The sequence below is a fragment of the Thunnus albacares genome, chromosome 14, assembly GCF_914725855.1.
Source record: "Thunnus albacares chromosome 14, fThuAlb1.1, whole genome shotgun sequence".
Classification (NCBI taxonomy): domain Eukaryota; kingdom Metazoa; phylum Chordata; class Actinopteri; order Scombriformes; family Scombridae; genus Thunnus; species Thunnus albacares.
In genome coordinates this window covers 2,722,101-2,749,754 of record NC_058119.1, presented here as the reverse complement: position 1 = coordinate 2,749,754, position 27,654 = coordinate 2,722,101, and the positions used below count along the sequence as shown (strand labels likewise).

The following is a 27,654-nucleotide window of genomic DNA, read 5'->3' as shown; positions in this document are numbered from 1 at the left end:
CTTTTATAATAGAGGTCTATGGGGAAAATGCTTTTTAGGCAATACTGCGAGTGGCCACTGGGAGAAATTGGCAATAAGGCTGAGTGACTGCAGCGTATCCAGCTCTCTTAATACATCCATGACTACTGTACCATGTGATGTACTGTATTTCTCAGTGAAACGGAATACGTGAGCGGTGTACAATTACAAGAGGGATTTAAATCAAATCCTTCAAATTTGATTAAATGTATTTTTTATTTCACTGTGACTTTAAGACTGAACTTAAAACCTAACAGTTTTATCAGTATGTGTAATTGGTTTTTACACTTGGTTGAGGTGGAGAAGTTTGTGTACTGCTAAAAAGAACGCAATGTAAACTGTCTAAATGACGACGTACATTGAAACATGCTACTTTATCATCACTCAAGCTTCCACTAAAGAGATAAAAACATCAGATCTGTGTGGAGCGAGGAGGAGACTGTAACCTTCCTCAAATTAATACATGAACAAACAGAAATGTCATATTTCCATCACAACGTCCACATGGTTTTCCATCATTTGAGCTTTGACTGCTGCTTTTTTAATGACGTCATCTCGTTGTGTCCTGTTCTTCTGCGATGGTTTAATGGCAGTGACTGGAGAATTAGCACCACCTGCTGTTTATCTTGATGAACTGACTCCTAATCTTCACATAACAGTAGCGGATGGAAAACGTGCATTCATTAGCATTTTCATTTTACCAATTTTCTCAAAATTAGCTTTAAATCTGCATCTACATTTGGAGGGAAACTTGACTTGTTATTTGCCCGGGCAGAATGTGGACGCTTGGTGAAATTAAACCTGCTAACTCTTGGCCTTTTTCCACTGTCATAACTGATGCTCATCTTCAGTTAATTCTGCATAACACTGAGGAACTGCAACAGAGAGCACAAACAAGACCAGCATGCCCCCCCCCCCCCATTCACTGGAATGGGAAAGCGGTCTCAGACTTTTGGACCCAACTGTATATGAATATAAATTATACATTATAAACATAAAGCTGTATAATAATGTGAACTGGGACAAGGCTCTGTGTCAAAACAATGATAAAGCCCAAGTGGACAGTGGTGGTGTTAGTTTTTAATGGAGAGCACTGAGAAAACTGCTGCTAATATATTTTATCTCATTTCCCCTGCAGCCTCCTGACACAAACTGGAAGGCAGGGTTGAGAGAACTGAGCACACACTCCGCCCCAAACCTCTTGCCAACTTGACACTCCAACAATCCCTCCCCTCCCTCATTTGTCTGATAATGTTTTGCAGAGATTTTTAATCTAACTCCATATTCTCATTAAGTCAATGAGCGTATTGAACCATTCCCCTAAGATAAGGCTCACAGTGTGTGTGAGTGTTTGGTGAACTAATAGTCCAGCATACACTGTGTGGTGAAGAGGACCAGCTGAAGAGGCTGATGATGAGATGTGAAAAATGTTGATTTATGAAAAGACGCGGGGCGGCTGAAGAGCCACAGTTTCCCAACCAGAAATAATTGTGTTGCTGGTGTGCTTGGTTCAACATCTCCCCGCCTTTCATTAGCTTTTTATATGAGGAGGAAAAACTGGCTTAGCTCATTAGCATTGATTGCTTTGTGTTCCCCTGGTGGAGAGACAGAGGGAGAGAAAGAGGGAGAGAAAGAGGGAGAGAACAGAGGGAGAGGAGGGAAGTAGCTTCTGTTCTGAGCTGTATAACGACGCCTGACAAACAGCCCAAATAGTCTCTATGACAATCTTTTTTTACATTTACACAAAATAAAGCCGAGTACTGACAAACACCAGACACACCTTTTGTCTCAAGGATTGTCTTTCCTCTGCTAAGTACCAGCCCTTCACATCCAACATCCAGCCGGTCTCCAGACAGCTCAGCAACAACGGAACCAGGAGAAATAGCCCAGTGATTTAATCGCGACTCAAATGTCATTCAAGCTGCTCTATCGCTGTGGTAATCAAATCATCATTTCCTCAACAAATAAACATTACATAGTTACAAACATTCATGGTCCCCAGAGAATGAATCCTACTGGCTTTGGTGATCCCTACTGTTTATCTAGAGCCACCAGAAATGATCTAGTTAACTGTCTCCACAACTACTGGATGGACTGTCAGACATTCATGTTCCCCACAAGATGAGCTGGATTTAAAGCTGCAGTGATTAGTTGATTAATCCATTAGTTTTCAACTGTTAAATTAATCACAAACTATTTTGATAATAACTAACTATTTTAATTATTTTGAGTCTTTTTTTAAGGAAAAAAAAAAAAGCCCAAATTCTCTGATTCCAGCTTCTCCCCGCCTTTAGTCTTCTATGACAGTAAACTGAACGGGACGTCTCTTTGGGCTTTGGGGCACAGTGTTTGACATTTTTAACCATTTTCTGACACTTTATGGACCAAACAACTACTCAATTAATTGAGAAAATAATTGACAAATTAATTGATAATGAAAACAATCATTAGTTGCAGCCCTAATTGTATTCACTCGATGATTCCCTGACTTTTCATTTTGTGCAATTAGCAGGTAAAAAAAAAACTTGTTTTATGACCAAACCTACAAAATGATTGACAGTCTCATCAGCATCAGCTGTATTTCATGCAAATGTTAGCAAGAACATATGGTGCCTGCTAAACATCAAACATTGTCGTTGTGAGCATGTTAGCATGCTGGCATTAGCATTTCCTTTAAAGCCTAAACTGTGCCCTATTACTAATTATTGTCATTATCATCATAATGCTTTGCTTTTGTTTGTTTGATGTCAACCTTACATAACCACGCTGTGCACCCCAAACTCCTGCCTTCATGCGCTGTCAAAGACCGGGTCATGTGACATGAACCTGGTCTCCTGGCCCACTTACGCACACCTCCAGGTCAGTCACATGATCTGTCAACTGTACCCTTGGCTTTAATAAGCAATCACAGTGTGACTGGTGTTGTAAAGGAGGTGTGGAGATTTTCATCTCACTGCTGATCTAATGAAACCCAGGGGCTGCCATAATAGCACAGTCAGAGGGGAGGGAGAGGATGAGGAGGAGGAAGGGCTCTGGCTTTATGAGGAGGAAAATGAAAGCCTGAGGTATGGCCACATGTTTAATGACATTTCAGCTACTCTTCAGGTCTGCCGATGAAATGGCAGCAATTATGGAAAACAAGGCAGAGGTCCTGAAATTAGTCCATAATTCATAAAGGTTCAGGCAATGAGCTGCAGTTAATAAGGCGATGGTGAATAGAATTTGCAAAAGCGTACAGGTCTGAGCAGCAACATAGATCCAAGATAAATGATCAGGAATATCTCAGAAAGACATGGCCGTTTCTTTACTGTGTACAAGCTAGCTTTCAACTGCAAACTGCACAGAGCCACAGTGTGATACAGCCTTGATGAGCTGCATTACACCTGAATCAATGTCATTCAGTGTGGGATTCATTCAGAGTTTTATTGTCCTGTGATCACAGGCTGTTTAGAGGCCTTTCCTCTCTGCATGCCACTCCATTTTGCCTCTAGGTTGACATGATGGTAGGATTAGGTGTTTCTGTGATAACGTTGTATCACGCCTTGGTTAGGCACAAGTGATCTCCATCTAATGTATTACTGTAAATCACCAAATAGACTGACTGAAAACCACTGAGGGGGGTGGAATTATCTGTACTATAATTAGAAAGTATAAAACAGTCATGTTATCTGTTTTTAAACAGATATGTTTTCATTCAATGATTATTTCCAATCATCTTTTTTTCAAATGCAGTTAAGCTACCATCAAAGGAACTTGACACTTCCTGCAGATTTTTCACATTAACAGCTTCCCGGAAAAGGAAATGATGCCTACTGAGCCAATGGAAGACTTTTAATGTGAAATACATGTGCAAGGAAGTGGTTTGTCGACATATCATATCAATGGAGGTGAGTAGGAAAAAAGTCAATAAAAACACTATTAATGTTAAAGAAGAGAAACTCAGAGCAATAGAGCAGTAAGTATGACATCACTGCTGTACTTATGGAATTAGTGCTGGTGCAAGTTTGTGTTGAGTTTGCATTAGACAAGGAACAGGAAATAATACAATGCAACATAAAATAAAGGCCTGGTTCTCTCTGCAGTTGAGATAGATAAAACAATAAGTGATCATTTAGGAAATGCAATTTTTAAAACCAGGTGGCTGCACCAGTGATGATATACTGTGTGTTTTAACACGTGTGTTTGTAATTCATTTAGATTCATTTGTAGACATTTGTTTTAAGGATGCGGTTCGACAGAATTTACTTGAATCTGAATCCTTTCAAATCCCTTATCAAAACATATTAGCTTAACATTTGAACATTTGCAAGTAGCTAAAGAATAAAAGAACTACAACTCAAAGATGTCTAATCAGCTTTTTTTATTTTGGCTGAGAAGGCAGAAACACTGCAGCCTGATTTATGTTGAAACCTGTGTGTAAATGGTAAATGCATTTATATAGTGTCTTTCTAGTCTTCCGACCACTCAAAACACTTTTACACTACAAGCCACATTCACCCATTCACACACACACACACACACACACACACACACTCACACACACACGGCAGCAAGCTACCATGACGCAGGGTGCTAGCACAGCCATTGGGAGCAATTTGGGGTTCAGTATCTTGCCCAAGGACATGCAGCAATCGAACTGCCATGGACGACCCGCTCTACCTCCTGACCACAACCGCCACACAGCCTGTGTATCTGACACACTGACGTAACATCAGTGGCCGACTGTACTTCATCCAGGAACCAGATCCAAAATGAAACTGCCTGTCTAACAATTATGGCTCTCCACCCCCCCCCCCTTTTTTTTTTGTACACCCACGATGATCAAATGACAATGTTTCAAATCACTGAGCAGGGCTGTTTTATGATAATACTATTACTACTGCTTACTAACCAATATTACCCTACAGTATATTAACTTCAGTGTTGGATTTAGAGGACTTTGGAATCAATATGATGAAGCATCCTGATTTGTCAGGTTAAAAAAAAAACAGAACCAAGACTCAAACAAGAAACCATCTTTTCTGAAGCCACAGTGTAAACCACTGGCAGGTAACTATGTCCTCACACAACATGGCTGCCTTATTTCTACAGCTACAAAGAGTTGTTAATGTACAAGCAAAGGATGCTGCTGATGTTGAGGGGGAGGTAATGACAGCCACTAATAGTTTCTTCTGAGAATCAAACCGAGGCAGCAGCTTAACTTCAGTTTGAGGTTGACATGATCATCCAGAGTCAGTGGACCATTTACAGACCAGGAGCAACAGCAGAGTCACTCATTCTGAGCTGTGAGGAGGAGCGAAAAAATTCATTTTCAAACATGCAACCAATCTGCCTCACTTACAATCACACGTGGTTAGAACAGCAATGATTAGTCGATTAATCAATTAGTCAATGGACAGAAAATTAATGGCCAACTATTTTGATAGTTGATTCATTGTTCAGTCTTTTTAAAGAAAAAATGTTATAATTCTCTGATTCCAGCTTCTTAAATATGAACATTTTCTGGTTTATTTAGTCCTCTATGACAGTAAACTGATTATCTTTGGGTTGTTGGTCAGGACAAAACATGAAAGGTTGCATCTTGGTTTATGGGAAACAGTCAGACATTTTTCACAATTTTCTGACTTTTTAAAGACCAAACAACTAATTGATTAATCAAGAAAATGAATGATAGATTAATTGATAATGATAATAATGGTTAGTCGCAGCCCTTAATGTGGTACAGCCTGCAGAGCTCTGATGGTGTGTGTGTGTGTGTGTGTGTGTGTGTGTGCTCATCTCCCTCCATATATCACACAACTTCAGCCTCGCAGTACAATAAGGTGTCTAAAACCACAGCTATTTGAGTATTTTTCCAATCAATGTGTTTTCAAAATTAAATATTTGACAACCTGGCCATTTCAGCATGAAAAATATTACTTCAAATAAAGTCTCATTAGAATGAAAACCCCAGAAAAAATAAAGATTAAATTAGACAAATTTCATTTCAGGTTTTACAGACTGACACCATCTCATTATTGCCGTATAATGACTAGCTGATACCTAATATTTTTACATAAAGGATGGTAGTCTTGTGAGCTATTGTTGAATGGCTCTGCTGCTGTTCAGCCATAACTGAAGTTTTCCTCCATCTGTCTAAGCATCAGTCTGGCTATTCTGAGCTGACAGCCTGACAGAAGAGGCACCGAGGCGATGAAAGCGGGTCACACAACACACAGAAAGCAGTATCCTGTACTGTAGACTATCGTGTGTGTTTGTCTGTGTGTGTGTCTGCAGCCATGCCAGGCAGCTCCGGCTCAGTGCTCGGGTCCACTGTTACAGATGCTGACAGATTTATAGAATGAAGACGTCACGCCATACTCCGATATTATGAAGTCTATGTGAAAAATCAAGTCGCCTGCTTGTCAGCACATGTACAAAACGACGGCACAAGGACGGAAGATTTTCCATTCAGCTAGCTCTCTGTCTAAACCTCAGTTAGCAAAAGCTCAGTCGGAATTACACCCAAGACTCCATCACGCTATTATCCTGAGAGAAGCTTGAGAAAACTGGGCGAACTCAAGCTAATATTAGCTTACATCAATAACAAAAGTTGACATTTTCTTTTAATTAGCATAAATCCATATATGGCATGTGTGCCGAATAGCAAAGCTCATCACAACAGTAATAAACCGCTATCAAGTATTACTTAATAAAGTATCTACTCAGGTCATAAAGCAGGATGACTTAATATCAGACAGATATTGAATGCGGTCTGGCGTGAGATCCACACACGACAGCGACCGGCTAACAGCTCGCTTAACACACACACACAAAAACAACAAAACAGCTTTCAACACAGTTAATGAATCCATGTGGGTTTATGTTAACTGTGACTGTAGCTTTCATCGGCATGACATTAAAACACTGACTTTGCAGTTAACGTAAAACCGTGAGTGAGTTTCCTCAGCGGGGGAAGATTCACACCGCGGCGCTTACATGTCGCTTCGCTTTGCACATTTCACATAACATAACCTGCTCGTCACTGGGCTAACAGCTATGTGGTGAAATAAGTAAAAGACAGGCTGGTGTCTCACCTGCAGCCGTGAAAACAGTCTGCTTCCACTCCGCTGCCTGGCTGGCTGTTAGAAAGCCCCGCAGGACGCCGATCTGCGCGTCCAGCAGCATGACTGAACGCCTCTGAGCCTGCTGTCTTCAGTCAGGACGGTCCCAGGTCAAAGCCGGCGATTAGTCGCGTTATTAATGAGCCAAGTCGTTTTTCTCAGACAGATATTAAATGTTTGTTCCCACCCATGTGCTGCAAGTGGCATCAGTGAGCAGCCATGACAGATGCGCATTGCATTGTGGGAAAACTAATGAGGACCTGCTGGGCATTTTGAAAGGAGAGATGCGTTGTACAAACTGTAGATCAGCTGTAGACCAGTGTGTGATGCTGCAGTTACTGACCAACGCATGTTGACTGCAGTTTTTGTTGACAATTTGTAATAACATATGATCGTATTTAACTCTTAACGGACATTATTAATGACGAAGCATGACGAAGTGCAATTCTCAAGTTTACGTTACTATCTGACTGTCACAACAACAACAACAACAACAAAATGGTATCCTGGCATAATCCGCGTTATATTTTTGTTACAAACACGGCCAAACACAAACACAAAGATTTTTATTCATAAAAAATAGTAATAACTTAAATTCGTATAGTACAGCATAAGGTGAAGACAGGTAATTTGGGACACTTTTTGGTAGATTACCAAGAAAACCACCGAAAATTCTGAAGACTACTTTAAGTGTTACTTGTAGAACTTGTTATAGATCTCTGCTATATTTATATAAAGAAAACGTGTTGCCAAGTAAAAAACTTCTTCAAACACATCGAGAACCCCTACCTCAGTCCGATGACATGTTCAAGTAAAATGGGATAGTCACCGATGGAGGACACCCAAACATTTCAAGTTCATTGAAGAACAATTGTATTTCACGTTTGTTTGTTTTTAAATGGTTAAATCAGTTCAGTATAGGCTAGTATTTTCATGGTTTTATAGCACCTGGTAGCTTAGAAACATGCCAATTTCACTTCAGAAAAATTTTAGCCTAATTTTTTGTCCCATTTTACCTATTGCATTCAGGTAAAATGGGATAGTCATTCAAAACCCTTTCCCATAAAAAGTAAAGTGTATTGTGAAACTATTTTGATTGAAGTCAAACAGTGAATAAAGTGCAACATCCTACAATCATTTTTGGTGTTATACCTTTATTGTTTTAACTGCAGTACTTTTATTACCAAAAAGAGAAAATCATCATGCCACATGGTTTAGGCTATCTTGCAAGTTCTGGGACCAGTGATTTTTTAAATCTTTGCTCAACCCATCCCAGTTATCTCAGGCTGCGGTCGAAAAGTCCTTCCTATCGTCTTTTCCTAACCACTTTTCCTTGACCTCGATGGAAAACGTCACAAGGTCAAGGAAAGATGTGAAGGAGAAGTCATAAGGACTTAATGAAAGACAACTGCGGTGCTGAGAGAATCCGACTCTGTTTGATAACAGATATTGATATGATAAACAAATATTCAACGCATTGTTTTGTTGCAGATTTTTGTGTGAAGAAACGGCGTGTCTGGAGATTTAAAAAATAAAGTTAGGCTGCTGTGCCTGGTGAGTAAATGCGCACGTCTCTCTTAATGTGGGGTGATCCCTACAAGTATTTTATAAAGTAGAAACAATAAGTGCGTTTCCCCAATAAGACAGAAGCTGTACGTATATACGTGCGAGGCACAGCAACGTAACTTCATTGATTATCTATCTATCTATCTATCTATAGCAAGCATAGTCAATGACAGTGTTTTTGTAAAGATGCAATAGGGGCAGATAATATAGATATAACATAAAAGTGAAAAACCAGTTTTCTGGTTTTGATTTAATTTCTATTCCAATTGCCAATTTGAAGACAAAAACTGGAAAAACACATGAATCGCTTTCCTTTCGTAAAGTATGGTCAAGTGTAACCTATGCTAAAGGAGATTAGAAAGGAAGCATTGGAGCACCTTTCCTTAGCAGTTACAGAATTCGACAAGCTCTCATCATGGCTGCCACTTCGATACTTCCATGTCATTTCACTCAGTTAGGAACCTTCCTAAGCAAAAAAGACTATTCGACCACAGCCTCAGACTAATCAAAATGATTGTTTCATGTAAAGGACATTTGTAGTAACAATGCAATACCATGTTTGGTGATTGGCTGCTAATATTTAAAGAGCCCAACATGTAAAACCTTATTTGTCCCATTTTACCTGATGTCCCATGTTACCTGACTTCACCCTACATATATGAACTGATGCGGCCCAGAGTGCTTACACAAAAGGATTAAAAATAGGCCTCCTAGGCAAACACTGAAACAGTACGAACAATTAAATAATTTCAAAAAGTATTTACATACAAATGAACCAAAGAATACAAACAAACAAAAAACTAATCTTGAATTTTTCTGTAAAAATACTATCCTCATCATTTTTCAGCTTGTCATTCTAAGATCAAGAGGGGGGGTATTTTCTCCAGTTTGGGGGCAAACACATTCTTCATGACAACATTGGGGGAAACATCAGGAAAAATCTCAAAGGTAGTGAAAGTGTCCTGGCTGAAACATAAAATGAAATGTGATATTTGATATAGAAAGGTGCTCTATCAAAGTAAGGCTCCATAAATACATCAAAGAGTCTGTTCACCCAAATTACAAAAACACATTTCCTAAATGGTATAGCCATGCAGATGCAGTTAAAAAAAATTTTTTTTGTGTGGAGCTCACAGCATAAAGAATGTAATCTTGTGATTATCCAGAGTAGTTTTACCCTAAACATGGGTCATTTTAAGAGGCTTTTTTTGCCAATACCGTATGAGCACCACAAACTAAATTCCAATGATTTTACAATGGGACAGGTATATATCATTAAAGGGCAAGGGCAGGACTGATGTCATAATTCATAATTCACAATTCACATAAGTAAGTCATTGTGGGACAGACAGCAACTGAAGTGTCATATGTGCATGTACAAGGCAATAGAATTGAGGACCCAAACGCAGACACTGAAGGCAGAATAGGTCTTGTAAAGAGGACTTTTCAAATTCAATTCAACAGTTCATATAGGCTTACAGTCAGGCTTGAGAAGACAGTCCAAACAGGCAAACAAATCCAGAAGGGCAAAGCAATCAGGCAGGCAGGTCATAATCAGGAAGCAGGTCAAAACACGGACAGATGGCTGTAACACAAGGGCACAACACTGACATGACAATCTGGCATGCGTGACAGGGAATGAGGGGCAGGTGTGCAGGCAGATCACAATCAGGTGGTGACTGAGGCAGGTAAAGGGTGATTGGAGAAAGAGAAACAGGTAATCAGGTGGGTGTGGAAATCAGATGAGTGGGACAGGTGGGTAAGCCAGAGAGCATCTGGTGGTCATGTGGTGGATAGCAGTTAATTGAAGGTTTTTTGGAAATGAAGGGAGTCAATGAAGTCAGACTGTGGCTAAAGGTAAGGACAGAGGCAGAGGGATGGGGGATGGCTTCCAGATTTCCAGTCAGGATGCTGGACAGTGCAAACAGAGAAGTCGATACCGAATAGGGCAGCTGGAAGGGGTCTGGAGGTGGGATTAAGAGGTAAGAACAAAAGAGATGAGTTGCCAGGATGCTGAACACCAGCAGGGCAGGAAAACTCAGATGATCAGCCGGGTAACTGACAACGGTAACTGACAGCAGTGACACCTCAGGCAGGGGCCAGCAGGACAGGAGAGTTCAGACGGGCAGACTCGAGACTTGAGACCGATGGAGCAGGAAGAGCAGAGAAACACGCTTGTGGCTAGCCAGCATCGAATCAAGCAGAAGGCTAGTGAACGGCTAGGGAGGTGCTGGGAGAGTCCACGGAAGCACTGGAGGTCTGTGAGCAGGAACCAAAAGATGCAGGGGAAGCTAGAATGACAGGCTCAGAAGAAACAGGATCTGGAGTAGGGCTAGCATAAAACTTGCCCCTGAAGAATGCCACTTCTTGAGCAAACTCAAGGTCCCACTTCCAGATGGTAGTGAGTAGATTCAGGAAGCCTGGCTCTTCATTAAGGAAAATGTCTTTGGAGACAGCAGAATTCTCCCAGGAAAAAATTAGGCTGAGCTGGGGCCTCATTTATAAAACAGTGCGTAACATTAATAATAAAAGTATGCGTGCAAATAAAAGCTGAAAATGGCTTGCACCAAAAAATAATCAGATTCATAAAACTGTGTGCATGCATGAATGCATACATTTTTCCCTTTATAGATCACAATCAACTTGAAAAGGTGTGCATGTGAACAAACTTCATATCCCTCAGAGCATTCACTGAGTGTGACCCTCATTTACAATGATGCAGAGATTACACCATGGAAAATACAAACAAAATCGACATAAAAATTCAGTTAAAGCAGTTACAGACAGGTAATGAATGGTTATTAACTACATTCTTAAAGTATCCAAGAGATCTGAGAGTATTCAGTTTTAGGTCACATTGCAAGACATTTCATGAGTCTGCTGCACTAATACTAAAAGCAATCCTTCCAATATTAGTTCTGGCACGAAGCACCTGAAGAACCAGCTGGTCACCGCAGCGAATTAAAAGTGGACCAGGGTTCCAGTGCAACATAGATGTGATGTATGATGGTAATTTTCTGATCTGGGCATTATAGATATACAGACACCAATTATTATTCCATCTCTCAGTCAGAGAAGACCAACCAACCTTATCATAGAGGATACAGTGGTGAGTATTGTAGCTATCATCAGCCATAAATCTCAGAGTAATAAACAGAATCTAAGGGCCTAAGTGTGGAAGCAGCAGTGTAAATTACATCCCCATAATCCAGAATTGATAGGAAAGCTGATTCACCAATCCTATTCCTACAAAACAAAGGAAAGCTGGCCATTTTTGCCAACAAGGTTCCTGATGTGGTATTTAAATGTAAATTTGTCGTCGAGTCAGATGCCAAGATACTAGTATTCTGTAACTCTTTCAATATTTGAACCATTGGCAGTAGAAATATGCAGATTACAGTGGTCTATGTTTTTGGATCTTGAGAAAACCAGGAATTTCATTTTATTAGCATGAAGTATCCGTTTAAGATTGGTAAGAGAATATTGCAATGCATGAAAGGAGAGTTGCAGTTTCACTATGGCTAATTGAACAGAATCAGCAATACAGTACAAAATAGTATCGTCTGCGTAAAGATGAATTTGGCAACCATGCAGGGAAGATGAATTTCATCGATATAAATGGTGAACAGGACAGGGCCCAGAATGGATCCCTGCGGCATGCCCATTGTAACCAGCAGGAATCCAGACTGGGCTCCCCCCATCCTCACACACTGATTTCTATCACATAAGTAATTCTGAAACCAGCTGCAAGCATCCCTATCAAAGCCAGTGATGAGTAATCTTTCTATAAGTAGAGAATGGTCAACTGTATCAAATGTTTTCAATAAATCTACGAATATAGCAGCACAATGTTTCCTGCTGTTTAAACAGGTAAACAAATTGTTTAATACTAGTGTGACAGCTGAGGTGGTGCTGTGATTAGCTCTAAAACCAGATTGATGTGGACTTAGAACAGAGTGTTCTGAGAGGAATGATTTCAGCTGGTTATTCACTAATGATTCCAGGATTTTTGAGAGACATAGCAATTTTGAAATTGGGCGATAGTTATTGACATTGTTAATATCTCCACCTTTGTGCATAGGGACCACGTGGGCCAATTTCCAATGCTGGGAACTATGCCTGATGAGATAGAAAGTTGGAATATATATGTGATGTGCTCCTTAATAAGAGGTGCAGACAATCTTAAGAAAAAAGGATCCAAATTACCCTCAACAACTAACTTTCTAATATCGATGGCCTGCAGTGCTTCCAGAACAAGATCAACAGGGAAAGGCTGAATGGAGAACTGGGACTCTGAGCTAGCCGTATACACGCAATCATTAATTGCAGAAGTGATCTATAGACCAGTGGCGGCTGGTGACTCCAAAAATTGGGGAGGACAGGAGGAGAACCAATATGGAATCTTACAACAAACCGCATCAAACTATATCATTGTCCCCCACCTGATGAAATCGGAGGGGTGGGGGGCAATTTTATATGCCAATTAAACAATTTGCTTTCAAAAACAAAAACCCCTGAGTGGTGAAAAGGCTGCTTCTTTAAATACATTTAGACAGATTTATGTTCTTATCAAAAACAGACAACATATCACATGATTTACACATGTTTCCTATGTATCTTCTCAGTATACCAAAATATATAAAGTACCACCTAACCACCACCTAATGTGATATAGGTACAGATCAGTGCTGAACACTAGAAACATTCACAGATCTAAAAGTGTAGGTTCACATCAGAAAGCATTAATGCATGTATCAAATACATGACTTACACACTCTTATCTATATGTACGACATATAAAATATAGTCTACAAAGCTGACATGTTAACACTTGTTATTCTAGTTAGCTTATTACTCAATATATGACTCAGCTTAAAAACCAACAATGAAGAAACTGTCACAACAAGCAGCCAGACCTCCTGCACACTCATTCACTAGTCACAAACATCAACAGGTGACTGAACAACCACTTAAAAACGGGATCGATTCCAAATGAATGAGTGAGTCCAGACAGCTCACTGTAACTTCAACAAGCAAACTAAGTTACCTACAGCACATTATATGATCTCTGCTACATTCTTGTTAAGGGGATAAATTCACAAAAAAGCCACAGAGACATTTAACCATCAGAGAAGAAATTAGCGACCAAAGACACAGAGAGACAAAAGCTGTATCTGACTCACGTTATCTGACGTCTTCTTCTTTCCTTCATGGAGATGAAGTATCCATGTCATAACGTCCATTTGTGGCTGTTGGTCATCTTGTTTGTTAGTTAACAGAACTTTGTGGCTGCTGGTTAACCAGTCTGATATCATTAGCAACAATGACAAACAAGCTAACTGTCCTGGTTATTTCCCGGTTGGTTCTCTCTCCAGCTGCTCCCTGGCGGCGTCCTGCCGCTGCTGCGCCGCACAGTCCAAATCCATTCTCCCGTTAGCTTAACAACAGTCCTTAACAGTCCTCCATGGATGTATAGAGTCCTTCAAGCTGCTATGACGAGCTAACTGTTGCGTTGACTAACAGAAGCAGCTATCTACTACTAAATACAAGAAGTGAAACGTAATTCACCTGTATCTTACCGGTCTTCTTCTCTTCCTCTTCTCTTAACAGTCTCTCACACTCACGTACGTTACACTGGTAGAGAGTTGAAGATGAAATCCGGAAACTATCATCGGACCAACGTGATGTCAATATTGCATTCTGGTTGTTGATTGGTTAGGGAGGACGTCCTCCCTTGAAGCGTCATTTTACGTGTCTTGGCCAATCACAGATTAGCATGAAAAAAAATGAAGTACATTAAATCAATGTAGGAGATCCCGCCCTGAGGAGGACAGCAGGCACCTGTCCTCCTCTGTCCCCCACTCCCCCCACTGCCCCCCACCACCACTTCACACACGCTGCCCTTTCTCCTCCTGCCCTGCAGGTGTTGCTGTTGTAGCATTTTAATCAGAATTTGAATAATGGATTTTTTCCAAAGAAGAGAGAAAAAATATTTTATAAATAATGCTGAGATATGGTAATGGTTTATTTCAACCAAATATTCTTTTTTTGTATTTTGATTTCCCTCTTGCCTCTAAAAATATAGAGGAGGAGCTACCTCCTCTGCCTCTATGGACCAGCCTCCACTGCTATATGTCTATCCTCAAATAAGTGGGCAGTAGCAGCAAAATGTTAATTAAAAGCTGAACAGACATCATTCGGTCCTGACACTAAACAACTGTCAAAAATTTGAGACTTGGGAGAAGAAGAGTAGTGGCTTTGTTCTTTTTGACTCCTTTACAGAATTTGGACAGGTTTGAATAGAAGTTTGTAATTAAGTCCAAATAGTATGTTGACTTGACAGCCCTAACTACAGCTGTACACTTGTTTCTTAGACGTCTAAATGACGTCCAATGGATTTGATCCCCTGTACCTCTGGCTAGTGAACAGGCCTCATTCCTTTCCTTAAAGTGAGCTGATAAATCAGAGGAAAAGCAAGGGCTTAGTCTAATTTTTATCATAATTCTTTTAAAAGGTGTATGTTTATTGATAATGGAGAGGAAGGTTTTCCTGAAGTAATCCAGAGATAGTTCGACATATGGAATAAAAAATATGGTGAATATCACCATAAAATAGGCCATTTAAAAAGTTTGTGAAAAGTTTTTAGAAATTCTCTTAGTGACTACTCAAGATTGTATTCTTTTCAGTTTTGTGTTTCTTTCACAAGCTGTCAGGCAATGATTGCTGATACCCAGTGCAAATACACCAGAGGCAGCAATTTATCATCTCTATTGGAGAGGATTAAATCTATTAGGGTCGATTTCTGTGTGGTCTTTCAGATTTAGCCTTGTAGGATCAATAATCACTTGTGTTAAATTAAGGTCATTGCACACATCTTTCAGTTGGTCGGATACAGTAGTCGGCCAGTTTATGTTGAGGTCACCCAAAATGAGCAAATCTGAGTTACAGAATTGAGAAATCAGTTGAGCCAATTAATCTATGTCAGAGAGATCTGCGGAGGGGAGGCTGTACACTCCCACTACAGTGATTGAATTGTTAGAGCCTATGTTGATTTTCAGAGCTAAACATTCAAAACATTTTGGAATATTAGCAGCATATAGTATCATGGATGAAAACCAATATTTTACATAAATTGCTACTCCACCTCTCCTTCCAGATCTATCCATCCTATACAGATTGAAACAGTTCAGAGATACATCAGAGTCATTGATAGTCTTCTTTAGCCATGTTTCTTAACAGGAATGCTAGAGGCTGTGAGTGAAAGTGTGTGCTTTATACGCCGGAGCTAAGCTAGTGAGCGAAATGGAGAGTGTCAGTGGCAGTGAAGAAGAGTTCTGTCCAGTGACCAGTGCTGTGTCCAGATGTGCTACAGGAAGAATTTTGACATGCGTCTGTAGCAGTGGAGACAGCATGAAAAAATGTTTGCAGCTGGGGCACAGGTGCCCTGTGGACTGAGGTGAATGCCATCTCTGTTAAAAAAGGACGGACGCTTCCAGAAAAGATTAGAATTATCAATTAAAACTAAGTTGTGTGAGGAGCACTCTCACTGTAGCGATCTGAGGACTGAGCAACAATTAACCATAACTGGCCAATGCAAAAGCCCTCATGAATATTGATGTACATGCTGTTCCTGTGGAGAGCAGCAGCAGTAACAGAAGACCGTTTGAGGCTGACGGCTGCAGCAGCTGGTAATGCAGTCGGTGCAACAAACAAAACAATTCCCGAAATTAAACAAAGTGGTCAGACATGGAGGTGGATGCCAAGAAGCACATTGCTGCACACTGTCAATATATGGACTTGTGGAGGGACAGGGATACTGAAGCTCAAACCTTGGTATTTGTTAAGCATCTACTGTACACATGCATGACTGCCGGTTTGAATGTTTATGATAAAGTGGATCTATAATTAATGTTTGATATTAAGTGAAAATATATGTGTGAGAGGAATCATTATACAATCTGGTTTCAATTCACCACCTCACCATCTGCATCGCCACTTTCCCCTGTCTCCGAAACGTTCATACACATGGGTCAGAGATTATGTACTATCTCCACCTTTGTGGATTGTGTTTTTATAAATTCCAATTTTTTTGTGGGAAGAGACATACGTATCCTTCAAGCCCCATTTTGTGCTTACCTAACAGTTATAAATTAGGCCCCTGGTGACTGTCTGTTGGGTCCATATTTGGCCAGATCGTATTGTCACAGGTGTGTGTATGAGACAGTAGAAGAAGTGGTGTTGTTATTGATTTTCTTTCAAAGATATTTAAACATGTGATACAGATGTTGATGGAGAATCCAGGGCCTTGCTGGCGCCTGTTGGTGGCTCAAAATAAAATCCAGTCAAACCATTTCTAGTTTTTCCATTTACTCCACATGCTTGACCAATCACAATCAGCAGCACAGCCACCAACACCTGAAAGTACCTGGAACCCATCTGTATATGTATAAATTGACAATCGTATCAATTAAAACAACATGGACTTAATAAATTAAATGGTTTAAATCCAGACGGAAACTTCACCAGTGGTTGAACCATAGAGGCAGTTTACAGCCTTCCATTGGTAGATTCTACTGCCAATCAAATGTGTCTATGCTCCTATTGGCTAGTTTTACTGCCTCCACCTCTGTTTTTTCCTCCTGTGTATGCTCGTTCTTCTCTCTCAGACAGTTTAACTGAGCAGGGTGTGTGCCTTTGTCCCGCTCAGCAAGTTAGAGCCCAGAAGTCCCGTCCTGCTGTGATGTGACAGTATTTATATCAAACAGCCTCCGCTGTGCTCAGACATGGAGCTGAGCAGCTTGCTGTTCGCTTGTTTATTCAAAGTTTGTTAATATTAAACGTGTCAAGTAAAGATTATTTATTTGTGCTTAAGAACGTATCCACCATAAAATAATCAGAAAAAAACATATTCCTGTCACCCACAGGCTTTCTCTCTCTCAGAGAAAGCTTTCCAGCCTGTCTCTCTATTGCTGGCTTGTGCTCTCAGCTTGCTTTCCCCCCTCTCTCTTTTTCTCTTGTCTGAAATGAGTCAGAAAACACACAACAAAGCCTAACTTTTAACGTTACCAACCAAAGAGAGATGTGGTCCCCTCCTGTCTCTCATTGCAAGGTTGTACAGCTCTGATCATGACATGCAGTAGCAGAGGTCATAAGCCCTGCCCCACTGCTGCATAGCTGAGCAGCTTGTTGTTCACTTGCTTATTCCAAGATTATTATTATAAAACATGTTACATGTCCAAATTGCACTGAATTTCAACAATGCACTCCCTTGTTTTCTCAACAATACACCCACCAAGTGTGAAGTAGATCGGATGAACAGTTCTTGAGATATGTGAAGGACAATCATACATACAGACAGAGATTCCTTGCTTTACATACAGTGATGGTTCACTGTGATAATGCTAATGCTAATTTTTGTTAGCAAAAAACAGGCTTAAAACGTTTAAAACAAAATGTACTTACCTGAAAAACTGAACAGCTGACTCCTTCGAGGGTCATCTATTACAACCAAACGTTGAACAAGACTTTTTTAGATGACCACAATGTTAGAATTAACTTTCATGAACTGAAAACACACTGTGAAATAGCGCCAGCTATGCCAATACTCTGTGAATCTGGGGTTACGCCATGGTTATGTTACATAATCAATGTTGTCGTCGTGGTAGCAACTTGTCAATCACAAGGCAACCACACCCTAAAGCATACCCTGCTTTATCGACTATTTTACTCTAAATGGGACCATAAGTTACAAAATGAACGTCATGATGCATTCAAGAAGACTTAAAACTAGCGATATAGACCATGAACTCATTAGGAAAGTGTTTACTGAGGTAATAAATCAAGTGTGAAGTAGGGTCACTTTCTCATAGACTTCCATACAATCAGACTTCTTTTTGGGCCAAAATGAGAACCATTAGCTGATCACAAAAACATAACTCAGGGTTATATATGAAAATATGAAGTGTGATTGTGTCAGTTAAACTTTTGTCCTGTGGAGGGCAGTAATATGCTCAGTAGTGTCCACACTGCCAAAATCCCTCATTTTTCAGACCAGGAGCTACCCGCTTGGGTTGAAAGGAGAGCAGAGGAGGACGGACTCCTGCTGTCCTCTTTAGGGCGGGATCTCTTAATGTTCTTCTTTTTTTTTCAAATGAATCTGTTATTGGCCAAAACATGTAAAATGACACTTTAACGGAGGACATCCTCCCAACCAATCAACAATCAGAATACAATGTTGACATCGCGTTGGTCCAATGACAGTTTCCAAACTTCATCTTCAATTCTCTACCACTGTATGCAGTAGAACGATAGATTCATACAATAGCATACTGCATTAGAAAATACATGTGCATGTGTAATGTGCAAATTGTGAACCACTTTTAAATTCATCACTAAAAAATTACATTTTACTTTTTTTAACAGCGTCCAAATTTCCTGTTTTCAGATTTAACAGGCAGTAGATAGCTACTTCCGTTAGCCAACAGCTAGCTTGTTGTAGCAGCCCTGAAAGACTGTTAAGGACCGTTTATGATTAAAACAGTCATGATATGATGACATGACAAAAAATACATTTGAAACTCAACAGCAATGTCTCTTTCCAGAAATCATGACCCGGTTACTCAAGATAATCCCCAGACCTTAGTGTTCAGTCCTTCTAGTATTCAACACTGATCTGAACCTGTATCACATTATAAGCTTTGTGGTACTTTATGTATTTCTGTACACTAAGAAAATACATAAGAAACATGTGTAAATCATGTGATATGTTGTTTGTTTTTAAATTAGAACATAAAACTGTTACTATACTATATACTATAAATATGACTTTATTGGTAAAATGACACATTATGAACCATTCCCCATTCAGGGGTTTTTGTTTTTGAAAACAAATTGTTTTAGATTATATAGTATACAAATATATAGTATGATGCGATTTGTTGTAATATTCCATGTTACATTCTGTTTGATTACGGGTTGCTGTAATTCAACTGGTTATGCTATAAATTATGTTGGTGTATGGTGTTTTGAAATCTTGTTCCATCTGCCCCTTTTTAATTTTGCCCCTCTAAAGATCTCTGCACAGCCCTGCATTTGAACATAAGAACATAACATAACTTGGACATAAGAAAGTAGAGATAAGTAGCCAACTAGTGTAAAATAACATGATGCTGTGGGCTGGTTTCCCTCCTACTGTCCAGATTAGTATGAAAGTCGGTGTGGATATTCATGTTTCCCAGAGGATGACTCATACAGACTTTGATTACAGTGTTCAACTTTGACTAGCCATATCACCACAGCAGATTTTAAGTTCCCCTAAATCAATGTTTTGGTCCAAGGTATCTCAACTACTGATGCTCAAATTTATATGGAATTCCATGAAATGTGGATTTCTTTGGTTCCCAGAAGATCATACATCAGGCTCCAGACTGAACTCAGAGAAGTGAAACTTTTCCACTAAAGGTTGGTTTTATACATCCTTTGTCTTCTTCTTCAGCCTCTGTACTTAATATTTATGAATGGTGCTTTGACACCCGGTGGATTGCTTCCCAAGGTGGGTGAATGCCTCTAAGAAGACATTAAGGACAAACAAAGAAAGCAGGTGGAAACACACTTATTTCACAGACAGCTGGCTCTAATTTACCAAACTGCCAAAGCCTTAATGCAGTTTGACTGCTCTGAGCTGTTTCAGTCCCTTCAACAAGGAAACAAAGATTTCCCTGTTAAGACAAACTGATGCACTATCACAGAGGTCAGCGATGTTTGTACAAAAAGAGGAGCCATTACCCAAACACCACACAGATAAGAAAGCCTCATCTAGGTCTACAAAGACTGCACTGCATATTATATGACCTTTTATTATTTTTAATTGACCTTTAATTAGTTTTTAGTTTGTCTTTTATTTTTTAAGTTTTACACATTGCTCTTGTCTATTAAAAGAGAGGTGTCATTATAAATGTCTTTTATTTCACATTAGTGGAGACAAATCTATGCAGATTGACAACAGTGTACATTTGCTGTATTACAGGTTCATAATCAACAAACCTAACTAATATTCAAATGTATTCAAATGTATTACTAATTAATAATTGTATTAATTGCATTCAAATGAAGGATGGCAGCTGAAATCAGAGAAAGGAGGAGAGGAGCCCACTGATGATCCCGATGTAAGAGTATCATCAAAATCCTGCCTACAATGTTCAGCTCTGTGCAAAGTAAGATAAATTCATTCCAGATACTTATGCAGTAACAGGACCTCATGTAGTCATTTTTAGAATTGTGAAGCGGTATAATGGGTTCGGAACAAGTGGGACATGAGGATATAAATAAATTCTTTTGCGACTGATATTAAGCCCTCACAGCCTAATTATGTCACATCAGTGGAGGAGATTGTATCCTCCCTGATGTGGGTTTGTTGCCAGTGTTACACTTTGTGTATCAGCACCTCTGACAAACAACTGGCTGACAAATCGTTTCTGTTATCTGGAGGGAATCAGGACAAGTCCCATTAATTAACTCACCGCTGAGCTACAACACAACTATGGTACTATATAATAGTATAGGAATAAATACAAACTGATGACTGAAATATATCACTAGTTACTGTAATAATCATTTCAATTATGAATTTAAAATATTGAACTGTCAGTAATATTGTTCTAAGTCCATAGGGCTATTATAAGAATGTCATACATGTCTACAAGTTAGTGAGTAAGCAGACCAAAGTATTACATTTATCTTGTATAGAAAAAAAGAAAGAGCTTTCATCTTTACACCCTGAACTGATAATGCCATATGAAACATTTTTCTTTCATTTCATTAAAACTCTGCAGTCATCTGAAGGCAGCAGGACACATGTGTTGATAGATCTGCAGCCTTTTGCGCTGTTTACACTGTTTACCTGCGTTAAATCACTTGAAAACCACACCAGGCTGCTACAGAATAACCACACACACACCTCCACACACATCAGATGGTTAGAGCTCGATATTCTGCTGGTTTAGGTGGCAGACGTTGGATTGCAGGGCTCATCAATCCTGTGTCTCATGGCTTCCTTTCCGACTTTACTGGCAAAAAGTGATATTTGAAATACTGTCAGATGGAATTGGTCATACGAATGGCTTCAACTAGCTATTATTGTTATTCTATCTTTAATTTTTATTGTCATTGTCTCGAACTAACTATAACAGCAACCATCTGCCTTTAGCTGTAGATTTGTGTTGTCATTTCTCTTGCCAGACTGCGATTGGCTCAGCTGTTTCAAAGTTATGAAAAGTGATGTGACTGGCAGAGAGTGTATTTATGAATCACCACACCCTCTGATCTATATTCACCTCCATCATCAGCCCACAGACATCAACCACAGCAGTCTGTGCACCCAAGATCTACTGCTTTGCACTGCGCCTTGTACTTGCAGTGTAAAACGTTGTGTATTTTTCTGTCATGATCAGTGTGTTTATAAATCATTAAGAGACTCAATTTTATCTCAGTTTAAGTTTATGCTATCCTATAGTATGCTCAGCTTTGAGATGATATTTTTGGAAGGCGAGGAGCTCCACGGTGTTGTTGATGCTCCAACCGTTCTCCTGACACGCATGATCACATGGTCGTTCATAACACGCTTTAAGCTCCTTCTCTTTAATCTGCTCACATGCAAAGCGAGTGTGGAAATGGGAGTTGTTGCATGCACCTGCTTACGAAGTGACACACATGCAAATGGAAAGAGAGAGCTCACTCCTGCAGGGGCAGATTTTTTCTTCTGGTCACTGAGTCATCTTCTTGCAAGTGAACCCCACATACATGTTTTCCTTGTTTCTGTCACTTCTGATTCTAAACCCAAAGGGACTGCTGACTGCAGCAGCAGAGCCAGCGGATCATTCAGGTCAAGCATGTTTCAACTAATGACTGTGATGGTAACAGAATCAAAGGTGTTCCTCTGATGAGCAGGTTGCCTTTGACACTCAGGACATGGAAACTCTGAGATTACAGTGTTACTGTGTATAGTAATGTAAAAATACCAAAGCACTGAAAAGAGAAAAACAAAGCAGGGGCCACATCATTATCATATTCAAATAATAACCATATTATTGTACATTAAAAAGTCTTATTAGACACATTTATTCCATAGCTTTTTGAGAGATGGCAACATCTGTCAGTCAGTTGAAATATCTCAGTGTTGGACGGATTAACATGAAACTTTGTCCACACATTCATGATCCTGAGAGGATAAACCCTTCTGACTTTAGGGATCATCTGACTTTTCCTGTAACACCATCATCTGCTTGAAATTTGTCCTTTAACTTTTGATTATTATATATTTTATGACCAAATGTGTGCAAAACTACTGACATTCCCATCATCCTCAGCTGTAGTTTGTGTTAGCATTCTGACGTTAGCATTTAGCACAGTACAGCAGCCTTTGTTTGAGGTCCAACTCGAACAAATTCCTCTCAAACGACATCTTTTGTCTGATCTTGCACGGCGTCATCTGTCCTTGATTCAACCCTGATCAGGCTGAATAATCTAACAACAGATGCACATGCTGTTACAGCCATTTTTTTAAAAAAGTAAGCACTAAACCTGGATAATCTAAATAACTTCTGTCACATTTCCATCATCCCTTTCCTTTCCCTGCAGTGAGCCCATCAACTCCAGCAGCATGTGACCAACCATGAGCTTTATGAGTCCCTACAGTCTGGTTTTAGAGCCCGGCACTGTCTCAATCAAGGCAACAATGACCTCTACGCAGCAGCAGATTTAGGTCTTGTTAACATTCTCATTCAGCATCCTCTGCCCTCACTGGTACGTGTCTTTCCTGGTTGTGGTCTTATCTGGCTGATAGGAGTTGTAACCCTTACAGAACCTGCAGATCTGCAGAGATCCACATCTAGAGGGGTCGTGTCATTACCAAATCCATTACAGTATAGAGCTCACAGTGATTCTGGAAACTTTTATCAACATTTTATTATAAAAACCAATCCCTGGATATGTCTCATTACAGCCCCCCCCCCCTCTCTCCCTGAGGTCCATCTGGAGTTCTTTAGTATTCATGAAGTGCTTTTTGCTCAGACAGGCACTGTGAACTGTAGGATCTCATACAGAGCTCTCTAAATCTGTTCAATCCAGTCAATTAAACCTCCACAGTGTGGAATTGGATCAAATTCCACAGAGAGCTCAAGCATGATGACAGAAAACAGGAGGCACACACACACAGGGGGTGGACACAATACAGTGAACACCAGTAGAGTCAGTCCACTTCAATATCATGCAACAAGCATCACCTTTGTGAAGCTGATTTGGTTTTTCTTTGACAATGTTTAGAGAGTCAGAGTTTAAATAGACCAAAACCCAATGCAGCCACAAAACTGCTTGCTTTAGCTGTATTTAAACATTTTAAATCTCATTCATACAAAGACTGTTAATATAATTAAACAAAGAATATGAATATTCTTTAACTAAACAATCCCAACTCAAGGTCCACTTAGTAGCTTTTCCCGGAGCTTTCAACCGCATCATACAGCAACGGACACCAGATTGGACACCAGCAAACACTGAGACATTGTATAACTCTTTTTTGAACGTCCCTTCAAGACATCCTGTAATGGTTGAAAATTGTTTCAAAATAAAAGTTGTGCTGGTGTCTGGGATGTTACCTGACCTTATAGAAAATCACCAGTTTTATCCTTTAAACTGATAAAATATAAACAGAAGTAAATCCGACAGTTTGTTAGTGTGACTGAACAGCTTTTGATTCAACTTAATACTTATTTTAATATCATGTTTCTGCAAGTTCAGTGAACTTAACTCACTAAATTCAGGACTTTGATCTATTCTGTTCAGTTAACTCACATTTATAAGGCAGCAGGGAAACATAATGTTTTTTATGGTGAACCAGGGTTTGATGTTTTACAGTGTAATTGAATCTGAATCTACTGTATAACAGTGCATGATATTTTATAAGTTAATCATATGTTTTGTATGTAAAATCTTAATCTGCAAAATAACTCATAACTTTAGCAGTCAGATAAGCTGTTAAGCTATTGCTTCTATTCAACGTTTTTCTTCCTCTTATACATTTAAAGATGTGCTTGTTTCATTATTTCTATATAATGGCAGTGAATGGGAGTAATCTTCAAATCCTCTCAAACCTTCTAGATTTTGATATTTTGACATAATTTCAGTCAGACTTCATTTGAACTATAAATGGGTAAAAATACTTTTAGCTGTAAAATTTATATTCAGCTTTTTGACAACTTCCTGATCTGACAACAGATCGGGAACTTTCACGGTTTTAGTTTTATGCTTTTTTCAGTCCTTTATTGCTCTTATAATGTGTGTGCATTGTGCTGCTGAGAGCGTGTCACATGATCATCTTCCCCTGTTCTGCTTTCAATAAAATCCTATTCCACCCACAACATTCACTTCTCATACAGCATTTATACATAAAGATGTAGACAAGTGTGTCCTCCTTCACACAGTGTCCCCGTTTAAGCAAAGTGCATTTATTGTCTTTACTGGACAGTGACAGTTGAGAGATGACAGAATGAGACTCAGAATGACGTGCAACAAAGATCCGCTGCCAGAACTGAACCATGGCTGTTGTGGTTTTGTGTGGATTTCTAACCTGTGATTTCTCAACATCGTTTTCAACTTGATCTGCACAAATGAAACATCAGCATCTTTAGGAAAGTCGTCTGATGTTCATAGTGATTTTTTCAGCAATACAACCTATAGTTTGTGAGTGTTGATGTATTCATACAACCCAAAAGACTGGAGAGGACAGGAGGAAAACCAACATGGAATCTTACAACAAACTGCATCAAACTATATCACTGTCCCCCACTTGATGAAATCGGAGGGGTGGGGGGCAATTTTATATGCCAATAAAACAATTTGCTTTCAAAAATAAAAACCCCTGAGTGGTGAAAAGGCTGCTTATTTAAAGACATTCAGCATATACATATTGTTTCTAAACAAAGAAGTCTTCATTTTAGCCGTGGAGTGGTTCAGAATGTGTCATTTTACCAACAAAGTGAAATTCAAATTTATAGTATTGTTCTATTGTGATGACAAATTTATGTTCTCATAAAAAACAGACAATATCACATGATTTATACGTGTTTCCTGTATATTTTTTTAGTACAGAAATATATAAGTACCACAAAGCTTATAATGTGATAGAGGTTCAGATCAGTGCTGAATACAAGAAAGACTGAATACTAAAAACATTCACAGATCTAAAAAAGTATTAATGCATGTATCAAATACGTGACTTACACACTCTTATCTATATAAAAAATATAGTCTACAAAGCTGACATGTTAACACTTATTATTCTAGTCACTTTAAACTTATTACTCGATATATGACTCAGCTTCAAAAAAACTGAAGAAACTGTCTCAACAAGCAGCCAGACCTCCTGCACACTCATTCACTAATCACACAACATCAACAGGTGACTGAACAACCACTTAATTAAAAACTGGGTCAATTCCAAATGAATGAGTGAGTCCAGACAGCTCACTGTAACTTCAACAAGCAAACTAAGTTACCTAAAGCACATTATATGATCTCTGCTGCATTCTTGTTAAGGAGATAAATTCACAAAAAAGCCACAGAGACATTTAACCATCAGAGAAGAAATTAGCGACCAAAGACACACAGAGAGAGAAGCTGTATCTGACTCACGTTATCTGACGTCTTCTTCTTTCCTTCATGAAGATGAAGTACCCATGTCATAACGTCCATTTGTGGCTGTTGGTCATCTTGTTTGTTAGTTAACAGAACTTTGTGGCTGCTGGTTAACCAGTCTGATATCATTAGCAACAATGACAAACAAGCTAACTTTCCTGGTTGTTTCTCCGGTTGCTTCTCTCTCCAGCCTCCATGGTGGCGTCCTGTCCAAATCCATTCTCCCGTTAGCTTAACAACAGTCCTTAACAGTCCTTCCATAAATGTATAAAGAGTCCTTCAGGCTGCTACAACAAGCTAACTGTTGGCTAACGCAAGGAGCTATATACTGCTTGATAAAAGAAATGTAATGTAATTTATCTATATCTTAGGTCTTCTTCTCTTAACAGTTTGTCACACTCACGTATGTTACACTGGTAGAGAATTGAATATGAAATCTGGAAACCATCATTGGACCAACGTGATGTCAATATTGCATTCTGGTTGCTGATTGGTTAGGGAGGACGTCCTCCCTTGAAGCGTCATTTTACGTGTCTTGGCCAATCACAGATTAGCATGAAAAAAAATGAAGTACATTAAATCAGTGTAGGAGATCCCGCCCTGCGGAGGACAGCAGGCTCCGTCCTCCTCCGTCCCCCACTCCCCCCCACTGCCCCCCACCACTTCACACAGACTGCTCTTTCTCCTCTTGCCCTGCAGGTGTCGCTGCTGAAGCATTTTAATCAGAATTTCAATAATGGATTTTTTCCAAAGAGAGAAAAAATATTTTATAAATAATACTGAGATTTGGTAATGGTTTATGTCAACAAAATATTCTTTTTTATATTTTGATCTCACTCTTACCACTTCCTCCCATCAAATTAAGATATTTAGAAATATTTGCTTATTTGCATTTAGTTGTCAGCATACATTCCATTAAGGTTTAAAATTTCCACAAATCCTCCTTTCTTCTGATATGAACACAGTTACTCAGAGGAGTCAGTTGGTCTCTCTGATCAACAGTAAAAAAAAGACAAACCATGATGAATACACTGTAGGTGTTGGATATTTAGAATGTAATAATAATGTAGAACATTGTTCCTGGGCTTTGTGACTGCCAGCTAGTAAAAAGTAATATTGCTGTTAAATGACCTTCAGTATACAGACTGTTGGATCTTCTTAAGGCAGGACCCAGCAGTGATGATGTCAGCTCCAGATACACAAACACCTGTCAAATCAGACATATTTCCATTTTCATTATCAATAATTTCAGCTGCTTCAGATTTCATTCACTCTCACA

General features: G+C 39.4%; 1 protein-coding gene and 2 long non-coding RNA genes across 4 annotated transcripts in view; 1 reads left to right on the top strand and 2 right to left on the bottom strand.

Moving 5' to 3' along the window:
- Window positions 1–10,321, bottom strand: part of ttc27 (tetratricopeptide repeat domain 27) — a 102,837-nt gene extending 92,516 nt beyond the window's left edge. Inside the window, exon 1 of one of the 2 annotated variants that reach the window (XM_044372514.1) lies at window positions 10,167–10,321. Coding sequence is in view for 1 of the 2 variants with exons in the window: in XM_044372513.1 (XP_044228448.1) it covers window positions 7,095–7,185 (91 nt within the window). In the remaining variant the exon portion in view is untranslated. Of the gene's footprint in view, window positions 1–7,094; window positions 7,380–10,166 lie in introns of those variants that run through there. The other variant, XM_044372513.1, reaches the window with a different exon arrangement.
- On the top strand, window positions 521–23,875 carry LOC122996811. The gene is made up of 3 exons (XR_006407084.1): window positions 521–637; window positions 21,071–21,076; window positions 23,864–23,875. It is a non-coding gene; the product is annotated as an uncharacterized LOC122996811 (long non-coding RNA).
- LOC122996810 lies at window positions 14,785–26,900 on the bottom strand. The gene is made up of 3 exons (XR_006407083.1): window positions 26,790–26,900; window positions 15,038–15,042; window positions 14,785–14,795 (listed from the first exon to the last, which is right to left on the bottom strand). It is a non-coding gene; the product is annotated as an uncharacterized LOC122996810 (long non-coding RNA).
- Window positions 26,901–27,654: the final 754 nt, after the last annotated feature.